Source organism: Vitis riparia, chromosome 19 (assembly GCF_004353265.1).
Source record: "Vitis riparia cultivar Riparia Gloire de Montpellier isolate 1030 chromosome 19, EGFV_Vit.rip_1.0, whole genome shotgun sequence".
In the NCBI taxonomy this organism is placed as follows: Eukaryota; Viridiplantae; Streptophyta; class Magnoliopsida; order Vitales; family Vitaceae; genus Vitis; species Vitis riparia.
Genome location: NC_048449.1, coordinates 2374762 through 2387439, shown reverse-complemented (window position 1 = coordinate 2387439; position 12678 = coordinate 2374762). Strand labels below are relative to the sequence as shown.

At 29.7% G+C, this 12678-nt stretch overlaps 1 protein-coding gene across 1 annotated transcript; it reads left to right on the top strand.

Annotated features, from left to right (window-relative positions):
- The first annotated feature begins 7595 nt into the window (after positions 1 to 7595).
- On the top strand, positions 7596 to 11425 carry LOC117909621 (homogentisate 1,2-dioxygenase). The gene is made up of 9 exons (XM_034823698.1): positions 7596 to 7894; positions 8593 to 8823; positions 8947 to 9026; positions 9391 to 9558; positions 9645 to 9820; positions 10157 to 10226; positions 10324 to 10478; positions 10851 to 10934; positions 11046 to 11425. Exons 1-9 carry the CDS (start codon positions 7683 to 7685, stop codon positions 11259 to 11261), a joined length of 1392 nt encoding a protein of 463 aa, XP_034679589.1. The 5' UTR covers positions 7596 to 7682; the 3' UTR covers positions 11262 to 11425.
- Positions 11426 to 12678: the final 1253 nt, after the last annotated feature.

Below are 12678 nucleotides of genomic sequence, written 5' to 3'. Positions count from 1 at the left end.
AGATATATATATATATATATATATTTAAGGATATCATATTTCATTGAAAAATCATATTATAAGATATGCACATCGTATCAAATGGGATATGATATCATAAGATATATGTATTATATCTTATCTTATTCTATCAACTAAACATAACCTAAATATTATACGATACATTATCCAAACACTATGAAAAATATTTTTTATTATTTATATCAAATATTTAATAATTTTCTTAAAAAAGTTTTAATGAAAGTACTAATAACAAAAACTTTTTAAACAAAAATAACTGATTAAATGGGATAAAAATATTTCATATTTGGAAATCTAACATCCTTCACTTTTTGTTTCGAAAAGTAACCCATTTTGTTTATATAAATGTTGGTTGTCATAAGTGTTTTCAAAGTACAAAAGATAGTAACTAAGTTTTTAATATAACAAATTTTATATTTTTATATTAATTTTTTTTATTTTAAAAATAAAAGTATCAATTATATTTAATTATATACTAAGAAAAATAATTTTATTATGATTTAACTTTTCTTATATAATTTTTTTTATATTTTTATATTACCATCCTATTTTTAAAAATAAAAACTATGAAATATATTTAAATATACCAAACTAGTCAATATGTCAGAAAACCTAAAACATTAGAAATTGTTTTCATTGAACCTGAGTTCAATGTTGAAGAAGTTCCTATAATCTTTCCTTACATCTTTCCTTAATGAGTCGATTTTAATCCAAATGATCATTTGAAAACTCGTCAATTTTATGAGTTTATCTTAATTGATATTGATTCAATTAAAATTACTTATAATATTGATAAAAACAATACTCAGAGGATTGCATTCTCCAATTATCAAATTTTTAGAGTCATGACTCTGATTGATTGGAATCAAAAACCCTTTACTTACAAGGTTTGTAGTCAAATTTTCCATCCCATTAACTACAACTACATAGACTATATGAATATATGGTATAACATATTTTATTTACAAAGTTATCAGCATTCATGGTTTATTCAATTTTCAAGAGGCTGCAACGCTCAATTTCCAGTTTGGTTTAAAAAATGATGGACTTTCTTTAGTCTACTAGACTCCATATTTTCTCGTGAAATTCAAGAAAAATTCAACTTCTACAAGATCAAGACTTCATCTCAGTCAACCACTCAATCGAGACTCCTGACGTTCTGTTCTAGATTAAGAATTCCATTGATTCTTACATGGAATATTATCAAGAAGCAATAACAACCTCCTCCTTTTCATTTATCTCTCTCCAAATAATTCAGTATCAAATGGTGAGACAAATTCAATCACAAGTTCGTGTGTCAACAAAAGATTTTGCAAATAATTTCAAGGCTATAATCTTCAAATTCAAAAGAATCAGCAAACTCTTCTCAATGGCCAACTCAAGTAGAATTCCTAACTTTTGAAAGCAAATGTCAAGCTTCATTAACAGTTGCTACATATTTAGAACAATATCATAAAAGGACTTATTCAAACTCTCAAATAGTTTCGTGATAATCAAGATAATGAAGAAACTAAAGACATAACTTTATCAAATGATTCATATGTAGACTCGAAGTTCATCCTGTATGATTGACTTATGGGTCAATATAAATAAAAGATTTCAAAAATATTTTGTACAACTATATATTTGTACATTTGTATTTATCAAGTAAAATAAATAAATAAAAATAAACTTCGTTGAAAAAAAAATCATCATATCATGTATTATTCAAATCACTATTCAAATAGTGATTAAATAGTAAAAACACTATTCAAATAGTGACTAATAGTAAAAATCAACGTGGGAAAAAAATATTAATTTACTACCTAAAGACATCTCCTCTTATCAGAAGACTTCATGCATATTGGGAGAAATTAGTTCAATCGGAGTTCCAGCTATTCCAACGCTTTATGATGAATATCAAAAACTTTCAAGCACATGAATTTTAACCGATTTCAAGTTTGACATTTTTTCCTATAAATAGAGGTTCGAAGTGTTCTCCAAAATTCTCTTAGATTTTGTATTATCTCATTTCAAAAACCTCTTCCTTTGTATTCATTTGTTGTCAACAAGCTAGTCTATAATCAAAACTCCTTTGTAATCAAGGTATAATTTTCAATACAAAAGTTTTATTTTGTGATCAATTTCTTTGTTCTTATGTTCAACTTTTTGTTATAAATTAGACAGAATTAGTCATTAAATATTTATGTTTTTTCTATTTGAGTTCATAGACATAATTAATCTTTTGTATGCATGAATTGTTGTATATCTTGGGTGTGAATGATATCAGAGTCACGTTCTGCTTAAGAACCGAGTGGTATTATGAATTTAAAACAGTATTTAACCACTGATTTAGTCGTGACTTAGTTCGAATTGAATTTCCTGTGAACGACTTGGTGAGCCTAAATAGCGGTGTTTAAGGGTAGAAATAGCGTAAGTCCAGTATTGATCCACTTGTGGTGGTCTCTGTTCAGGAAATTATTTGAATTGATTTAAGGATAATATTATGATTATTTTATGTGACAATGAGTAATATTATAAAGAGATTAAGTAGATCTAATTTTTCCAATATCTCTTAGGTCCCATAATAGTTCTGCATCTTCATTTGATTATAAATGCACATACATCACTTACTCAAAATATTGTTAATAGTCAATAAATAAATATAACACAAATAAAGAATCAATTACATAATTGGTCAATTCCACACATGAAAATTAATACAATATATGAACAAGGAAATTTTGAATTTAGTCAAAATTATTTAATTAAATCTAAATAAAAAACTATTTCTCTTAATCAAAATTTAGAACGTCTTCAATTATTAAGTCAAAACACTATTAATTATCATAGAAAGAAATTTAATTATATTTATATAGGATTAGTTCAAGTTGCAATAAAACCCTTGTTTCGCTTAGGTTTAGATATTCTTATATTTGTTTGCTTAAGAGATGTTAGGTTGACAAAATTTACCGACTTTGTCTTTAGCATGATTGACCCAAACCTTGCAAATGGTCCTATTTATTTTAACTGTTTCCCCAACTTCTCCATGAATATAAATGATTCAAGTATTCTCTTAAGTTTAACTTTAAACATTAAAACAAAAAATATGAATTTTGTAGAAGAAGCTTAGACTATGGCAATTATTTATAGGATATATTATAAAGTCATGACTACTCAATTAAATACTAGAGTTGTGTGTCAATTTGTCAAAAATGAAATATTATTATTACAATATAATCCTAACAATACTCAAATCTTTGTTCCTAAAAAACTAAAATAGAATGAAATTACTCAAAGAGGTCAATGGGAATTAAAAGATTTAACAAATCCAAAACCAATTAAACATTTAACAACTCCTTCAAAAATTATACAACATACAAATGTTATTGTTCAAATAGAATTTAGTCCAACTTCAAATATTCATTTACTAAAGATTTTATTTCTACGAGATCTTCTACTTCAAATACGAATTTAAATAGTGTTGATTTTACTCTAAAAATTCATATTACTATCCATCAACAATAAGAATCTCCTCCTGTGTCACCTTTTGACATGTATCATAATCAAGTTAATATTATTTATAAGAAAAATTATAAAAAAAAAAACTCATTTTACTCCTAACGTAGAATGGATAAAATTATATTATTTTTCCTCTTACAATAGTCCTAAAAGAACTTATTTTCAAACACTTCCTCCTCAAGCTAAAAATGCATTAAGAAAACAATATGAAAAGTACATGAATCAAAAGAAAATGACAATTCCTTTTTTCCATTGGTTTTTCAAACTTAGAAAACGAAGAAAACAACTCATAATTTTAAGAGATGAAGAAGAACATTAATTAGCAATAAAACACATAGAAATTGTTCAAAAATGAATTTCAGTAATAATCTCAGAATTAGGTTCTCAACCACCCCTAAATAATCATCAATTTAATTTTGATAATAATTAAATTTTTGCTTCACCCTTCAAAATTCCAAGAACCAAAGATGAACAAAGTCCCATAATTTACAAAGATATTAGATAAGTTCAACAACAATTAAATTATATAAATCATTTTCTTCAACATTTAAATCAACAAACAACAAAAATTTCTCAAAAATTTTTTTCTTCTGCCTTGGGAAGGAATATAGTAGAAACATCAAAATCAACTTTTTATTCAACTTTATCATTATCATCATCATATTCTGTTAAGTCTTTAAATCAACCTTTTATTATTTTTATAAACGCTGCAAAATCAAACATACAACTCGCTACACCAACAGAAACAATGTTAAAAGAAATTCAACTTAGATTAGATACACTTAGTATTAATGGTGTTACTCAAATTAAGAATCAAATTCAAACTATAATATAAAAAATATAAAAATCAGAAGTCAATAAAATAGAAGAACAATTCAAAATGTCTCCGGATGCAATAGTCAACCCCCCTCCCCCTCAACAATTAATGCAATTTCTAATAATTTTGTAAGTAGAAAAAAATTATTATTCAAAACCCTTTTTTTCCTGGCGTTCAATTAGAATAAAGAAATTATCAATTAACTACTGTTATGATGTAGTAGTTTTTATGAATAGAATATAGATGGAATAAGTGAACATTAAATAATTAATTTACTTCATGAAATGATGATGACTACTAATGCCTGTAGAATCAAGACTAGTAATTCTAATTTTCATGTTGCTGGTGCCTTGATCATAGGATTCATTGGTTTGCTTAAAGGTTGGTGGGATCATTATTTGAGTCAAAATGATAGAGAATATATATTAAATGCAAAAAAGACAATAATCAAAGAAGGAACATAAATCTAAACTTATGAAAAATATGTTGTCAATACTTTAATATTTGTAATATCAAAACATTTTATAGGGGATCTAGTCTAATTTCAAGAAAGAACTTCTGAAATCCTTAATAATCTTAGATGTCCAAAACTTCAAGATTTTAAGTGGCATAGAGATAAGTTTTTAGTCAAAGTTATGTCAAGACCTAATTGTGGAAGTCGTTATTGGAAAGAAAAAATTATATTTGGTTTATCAACTTTATTTGTTGAAAATGTTAGACAAAGAATAAAAAATATCTATAATGGAATAATTCCTTATGAGTCATTAACATATGAAGAACTAATTACTTTTATTAATAATGAAGGTTAGCTATTTGTACATATCTCAAATTAAAAAGTCAAATAATAATAAATAAATAAAACAAGATAGTAAAAAAGAATTAAGAAATTTTTGTTCATATTATGGGTATGATACAATAATAGTTCCGTCAAAAAGAAAATATAAACAAAATAATACAAAAGGTAAAAAGTCATTAATTGAGTCAAAATTTCAAAAGAAATCTGTAAAAATTAATCCTAATAAATAAAAAACTTCCAATAAAATAACTCTAAAAGAGAAAACTCTAATAACTCCAACTTGTTATAAATGTGACAAAGTAGGTCATTATTCAAAAGATTGTAAACTAGAAAGCAAAATAAATTCTCTAAAAATCAGTGATAAACTTAAACATTTAATAAAATTAATGATTAATAAAGAAAACGAAGATTCAAGTGAAGACTATGAATAAGAAGAAGATAATCAAGTATTAATAACTCAATAAATATCAAGTGAAGAGTCAAGTTATGATGAATCAGATGATAAAAAAGATTGTGATGGTATTTGTGCATGTTCTTATAAATCGATAAATTTGATTTCAAAATATTCAAAACCCTTTTTAAATGTTTTTAATTATTTGCCCCTCGTAAATTCAATATATTTTCAATTTTGGTATATTAAAGATAAACTAATTAGATATCTTATTCATGCTTCAAAAAGTGTACTAATTTTTTAATTTTCTTTACAAATGGAGCAATAATAGATTAAGTTTGGGAAATTCACTTTTTTATATTGATCACATAAATGCATTTTAGACAACCTCTGGAATGCAAAAAGTGATAACCAAAAGTTGTAAGCTTTAAATGTTTTGTAACATTTTAAACAGGTAAATGATAACTTATACAATTTTTCTAACCCTTCAAGTTCTAATATGCATTGACTTCCAATGGATACAGACCTTGAAAGTTTCAATTACAAGAAAATTACTGAGGAGTCAAAAACTACATTTTCAAAATGAATCTCCAAAACTTTTTTATGAAAGCCTAGAATTTCAAAAATCAAGATTTTCATTTTTCAAACAAAATAATTTAAATTTCCCCTAAGATCTTAGACAGATAACAAGTCAAAAGACTTAAACTACAAAAGAAGCTAAATAAAAACATATAATGCAATTTTTTGCTGATTGTAACACTTTTGGAGTTACTATTTAAGGAATGAGTTTCATTTAACATACTCATTATGGTAACACCAATATTGAATGTCCAAAGTTTGATCTCTTGTGAAGGGAAATTCCATTAGAAAGGCATGATTGTAAGTCTGCTCTTACTTATAGTATTTGTAAGGCCAATATTGACTTAGACATATATAGGCCTATAGTCATCAAATTCAATAACGAGTTAATAGAACTAAACTCTGCTCTCATGGATTATGGGTTACTTTATCAACTAATTTTCTCCAATTATAAGCAAACCGATGGATTTGGAAGGAAATAAGTAGTTTGTATATTAAATGATTTCATTCAAAAATTCAAATCAGTTGAACTCATTATCGAAAGTAAGCCTCCTGAATGGTCGAATGATGGAGGAGTCTATCCAGCTTAACACCTAATATTTCTCAAATCCAATCATAGAAAACATCAATTGTTTGGTACAAAGGACCTTTGGCCCTATAATAAAATCAATCTCAAAAAACAAATTCGACATTGGAGATAAAAAAACATTGCAAAAGACCTTAATTATGAGATTTATAGTTCTTCTAACTATAATCTCATAATATTCAAAAAATCATCTCTAGAAATGTCTTTCCAAAAGTCCTTCTATTCTAAATCCAATTTTCACATCTTCTTGATAAATACAAAAATGATTACGTCATTGAAAAAAAAACTCAAAAGGTTTTTGAAAATGCTTAGTTGAAAAGATATCAAGAATTTTTGGTACATCTGTATCTTTGTACATTTATCTCATTGTATTTATTTAATAAAAAAAATGATAAAAAAACTATATATAAATAAAATTATATTCAAATATAATACTCAAATAATATTCAAATAGTAAAAGTTGTGAACACAACTTTGATTTCAAAAGGAAAACGTGTGGATACGTGGTCTTATTACCAGCAACATCCCTGCAAAAATTTAATACTTTCGTCTGAAGATGGAAAAAAGAGGCTGACATTTTTTCCTATAACTAGAGGCTCAACAAGGTAGGGGCACAAGAGCAAGCAATCAAAAGTTAGAAAGTGTTCTCCTATTTATAATTTATTTATTCCTTATGAAGAAATAAATGAAATAAGCCGTCACATTTTCGAAGAAGCCTAAACATCTCCTGATCGTTACATCAAGCATTTTAGGATAATGTTTAGGATAAATGATAAAGAAAAGGTCAGGATTACAGGTCAGTAATAATATTTAATTTCTATTTTAATTACGTTTCGAGAAATGGTTGGATCAAGTGGTTCAATCATGCGGTTCCTGATCGCAGAGGATCCTTACCTCTTGTCACCCACTGAAGATCTCTCTCTATGTATAATTGGTCAGCTTGCCACGCAACTCCCAAGGAGCTCACACTGAATTCGGTCTTTCTGGTACCATGGATGGTCAATCGGTCAGCAAAACAAACGACTCGGATCTTCCGTCGGATCTCCAGTACCAATTCGGCTTCGGCAACCATCTCTCGTCTGAGGCGATCGCAGGAGCTCTCCCTCGCGGCCAGAACAACCCTCTCACCTGCCCCCTCGGCCTCTACGCTGAGCAGATCTCTGGCACCCCCTTCACCGCCCCTCGCAAGCAAAACCAGTTCAGGTAAACCTCGCTCGCTCCTTCTCTCCCTCTCCTCTGCAGCTGGACGGTGATTTTTTATTTATTTTTTATTTTAATTTATTAAGACGCTGCGTTTTGGTTGTTCGAAGAGGGAGTTGATTCTGAGTTCCGCGAATTTGTAGTCCAAAGTACCAAAAACAGTGTCTGGTTTTTGTACATGTTCTGTAAGTTCATGTGTGGATGACGAATTCGTGAACAAAACGCTGCGTTTTCGTTGTGCGAAAATGGAATCTGTTTGAAATTCCTGACCTCGAATTTTTTCCAGGCAACCAAACGCATCGTAATATTTATTTATTTATTTCTGTGTTTTGTTCGGCAAATTCATGTGTACGGTGATTTGGCTGGTCTCTTTATCAAAACGCTGCGTTTGTGACGTACGGAGACTATCGATTTGGAATTTTGTGGATTTGAGCTCTGCAAATTCATGTGTGTGTTGTGATTTCTGTATAAAGACACCGGAAATGGAAATTTTATTATGTAGTCTCCACTGAAGATTTCTCTGTAAGATGGTTTGCTTTATTGGCTTAATTGAATAGGGTGAGATGCTGAGTATGAGCATTGATTCAATTTAGTTTTTGATTTTTCAAATTTAAGGTATGTATTGGAGTATGAAGTTCGTTTGGGATTCAGTTTTGTATTTATTTATTTAATTTTCTTTTTCTTTTTGGTTTCATTTGCAGTTGGCTTTATCGGATTAAACCATCAGTCACCCACGAGCCATTTAAACCTCGAGTCCCCAGTCATGGGAAGCTTGTCAGTGAATTTAACCAGTCGAACAGTTCCACTAACCCAACTCAACTACGGTGGAAGCCTGTGGAGATTCCTGATTCCCCTACTGATTTTATTGATGGGTTATACACAGTTTGTGGCGCAGGCAGTTCATTCCTTCGGCATGGATATGCTATTCACATGTAATCCATATTCCATAGTTGGTTTACTATCTTCATTCACAGTCAGCATATTTATTTATATGGGATTTGGTGTTAGTAGTTGTTAAAATTGTGAAAGGCATAAGTGCTTTTGGATACTTGTAGGTACACTGCCAACAAATCCATGGACAATTGTGCTTTCTGCAATGCTGATGGGGACTTCTTGATAGTCCCCCAGAAAGGAAGTAAGTCAGGGGTGGTGTCTATATTCTCTGAGAGTTGATTTTGAATGCCATTTTTAGTGAATGCATTGGTTTTTTCATATATGAGATCTGTTTTATGTTTGCCCTATGTAAGAGCTTCACCGTTAGCCTGTTAAAAGGTTGATTTTAGGAGTACAATTTCCATTTAGTTGAACTTTTTCTTTCGGAAGGTAAAGGTTGATTCTTTGAAATTTGTTTGTAATATTCTAAATTTCTAATCCTTCTATGTGCCTATGGTTCTCTTGTTGTATTTCGGATATGCCTTCCTGTGTTCTGTGGGTAGCTGTAATCTGTTATTAATGTTATTTAAGATTCTTCTTTCTTATACCCTATAACTCTTGTACAGGGCTGTCAATCACTACCGAATGTGGCAAATTGCAAGTGTCTCCTGGTGAAATTGTTGTTCTACCTCATGGATTCCGTTTCGTTGTTGATCTACCAGATGGCCCATCACGCGGTTATGTTGCTGAGATTTTTGGTGCCCATTTTCAACTTCCCGATCTTGGCCCAATAGGTAGCTAAGTGTTGCTCATCCGTATATGGAAATCAGTAAATTTTCTGTTGTTTCAGATAAGGGAATATAATTTTGATTATGTTCAGGTGCTAACGGTCTTGCTGCTTCAAGAGATTTTCTTGTTCCTGTAGCCTGGTACGAGGAGTGTTCCCGTCCAGGTTACACTATCGTACAAAAGTTTGGTGGTGAACTCTTTACTGCAAAACAAGATTTTTCTCCCTTCAATGTGGTTGCTTGGCATGGTAACTATGCGCCATATAAGGTAGGTATTGTTGTTTTAACATTACTCCAACTTTTACACAAGTCCTTTTATTTTTCATATTATAATTAATAGATAATATTAATTTCTCATGTATGTAAACTTCACATAGAAAAAAATTGTTATGGGAACTTTACAGTTCATGAAAATCCAGGCCTTTTGTGTTTATCATATGCATATAAACTGCATTAATTTTCTACAAGGGAATTGTTTATTGCACAAAGATAAAGAGATGGGCATCTTCAAGGCAGCTTTTCATTTGTTTCATTAGCTTGAATGAAAATTAGTAATAACGCATCTCATGAGTGCTAATTTAGGAAAAAATTTATATGCTTGCAGTATGATCTAAGTAAGTTCTGCCCCGTCAATACCGTTTTGAAAGATCATGCTGATCCGTCTATAAATACAGGTGGGTTGAACCTCTGCTATGATGTTTTCTTCTAGAATAAAAATGATATCATTTTGTCTTGGGTTTAAGTTATCTTGCTTTGATCTGTTTGATGCAGTGCTGACAGCACCAACTGATAAACCTGGTGTGGCTTTGCTTGATTTTGTCATTTTTCCTCCTAGATGGTTGGTTGCCGAGCATACCTTCCGACCTCCTTATTACCACCGCAACTGTATGAGTGAATTTATGGGCCTGATTTATGGTGGATATGAGGTATGACCCTATCAAATATTTACTTTTGCACTATTGATTTTACTTCTAAATGGGTGAAAAGCTTTTGTGCTCGAGTGTTAGAACCAAAGAAATTTGTGAACTTAACTTAGATGATCATATCAAATCAATGAATATAATAGATCCCTTTTAAACCCAAAAAAAGAAAAGGAAAAAAAAATTGTGAGCTTGAACGTTATATTTGGTTCTCATAAAATTCGAGGGAAAATGCTAGGATATTAAAATAGAGTTAGAAAAAAAAAAAAGTGAAAGAAAATATAAAATAGATTTAAGGTCAATAAATTAGGATTCTGCACCATGCTTACCTTGATATCTACCAGGACAAATTCTCCTATAACGATTCTTGCTTTTCAGGCAAAAGCCGATGGCTTCCTTCCTGGTGGTGCTAGTCTGCACAGCTGCATGACTCCCCATGGTCCTGATACCAAGACTTTCGAGGTATGCTCCAATTCACAACCATCCCATCTTCCTTTTGCAGCGGTTTCAACTTTCCATTATCAAACTCGTCTTCTCTCTTGTTATTTTCTTTAACCATCGTTTTTTTTCTAGGCTACCATTGCTCATGGGAAGGATGCAGGACCTTTCAGGATAACCAATACCATGGCTTTCATGTTTGAGTCATGTCTAATGCCTCGTATCTGCCCATGGGCTCTTGACACTCCCTCGATCGATCATGATTATTACCAGTGTTGGGTCGGACTAAGATCTCATTTCTCGCGTGAAGAAGCCAGTGACGAAAGCCAAACAATCCAGAATGGGCACTAGGGGATTGCATTTTAAGGTTCCTATGGTTTAATCTAGTTTTCAGGCATGGAAAATGACATGAATAAGGCACTGGTGTATAGCACAAAAATGCATGAATTCTTCTGTGTACATAATAAAATAAAATGCTTGTTAACAAATGAATGAGCAAAGGGTGTTTGGCTGAATTTGGAGTGAGGGAGAAGGTGAGATGAATGGGAACATTAGAAGATGAGGTGGAAAAGGGGCATAAAAAAATTGTGATTAGACAACACTAGTAGAGGTTATCAATGTGACTTTGTAATAAGAAGTGATAATGAAATTTTATATATTTTCTCGTTTATTTCTACGTTTAGATGATTTAAATGATGATAAGAATGAAAAAAAAAATGATTCATTCCACTTATAAATGAGATTTTAATTCATCTTATTTAGGAGGTATTTTGATTCGTTAGTGCAAGTTATTTTTAAAAATTAGAGAACTAAAGACCAGATAAATTATTTTCAAAAATAATTTTTTATTTTGATTTTGTAAAAAACATAAATTGTAAATTTAATTTATATAATGTAAGCTAAATTTAATTAAGGAATTATTAAAAATAAAAACATTTTTTTTAATTATAAATAAATAGTTTTTAATAAAATATAGATATTAATATTATAATAAAATCATAAATTATATTTTTTTCATAAATATTATAAAATATTTAAGTTTTTAAGGTATAAATGAGCCAAAATTTTCATTATATGTATGCATTTATTACTTAATTACAAAAATGATATTTCAAAATATTTTATTTAATTTATAATTAATTAATTAGTTTTTTGAATTTCAAAAAATGTATAATCTATAATACATTTATTTTGTTCTCAATCAATTATTTAGGTAATTTCCACTTGAGCTCTTGCCAAGTTCCTAAGGCAAGATAGGGGAGCTCTAAGCAAAAACAAAAATGGATGGTTTTAAAGAGGTTGTCATTCCCATATCCACCATAGGACATCTCCTTCATAATGACAACCCTTTTGTCACTTTTGCAACGAACAATATCTCTCTCTAACACAACTAGACATCTCTGTCTCCATCAATATCGATTCATGCACTCACCCACTAAATGACATTGTACAACAGCAAAACCACCATTATGATGTCTTTTAAACACTATACATTTTGGTTTGCATCTTCAATGGCTTCAACCTCTCTCACTTCACACCTTTTTCGATGTTGATTGAATTAGAAATCACCATTATTACATCTCCACTACTGCATATCTTGATAGCAATGTCATTTCTTAGGTGGTGTTTATTTTTTGGTTGAATAGAAAAAATCAAAATATTTAACTTTTTCTATTAAGTTAAAAGTAATCTGTTGACATTATTTAATATAAGTAAAATGAACTTGTTATTAATAAGTTCAGTTTAATTATGTTAAATGATGTCAATA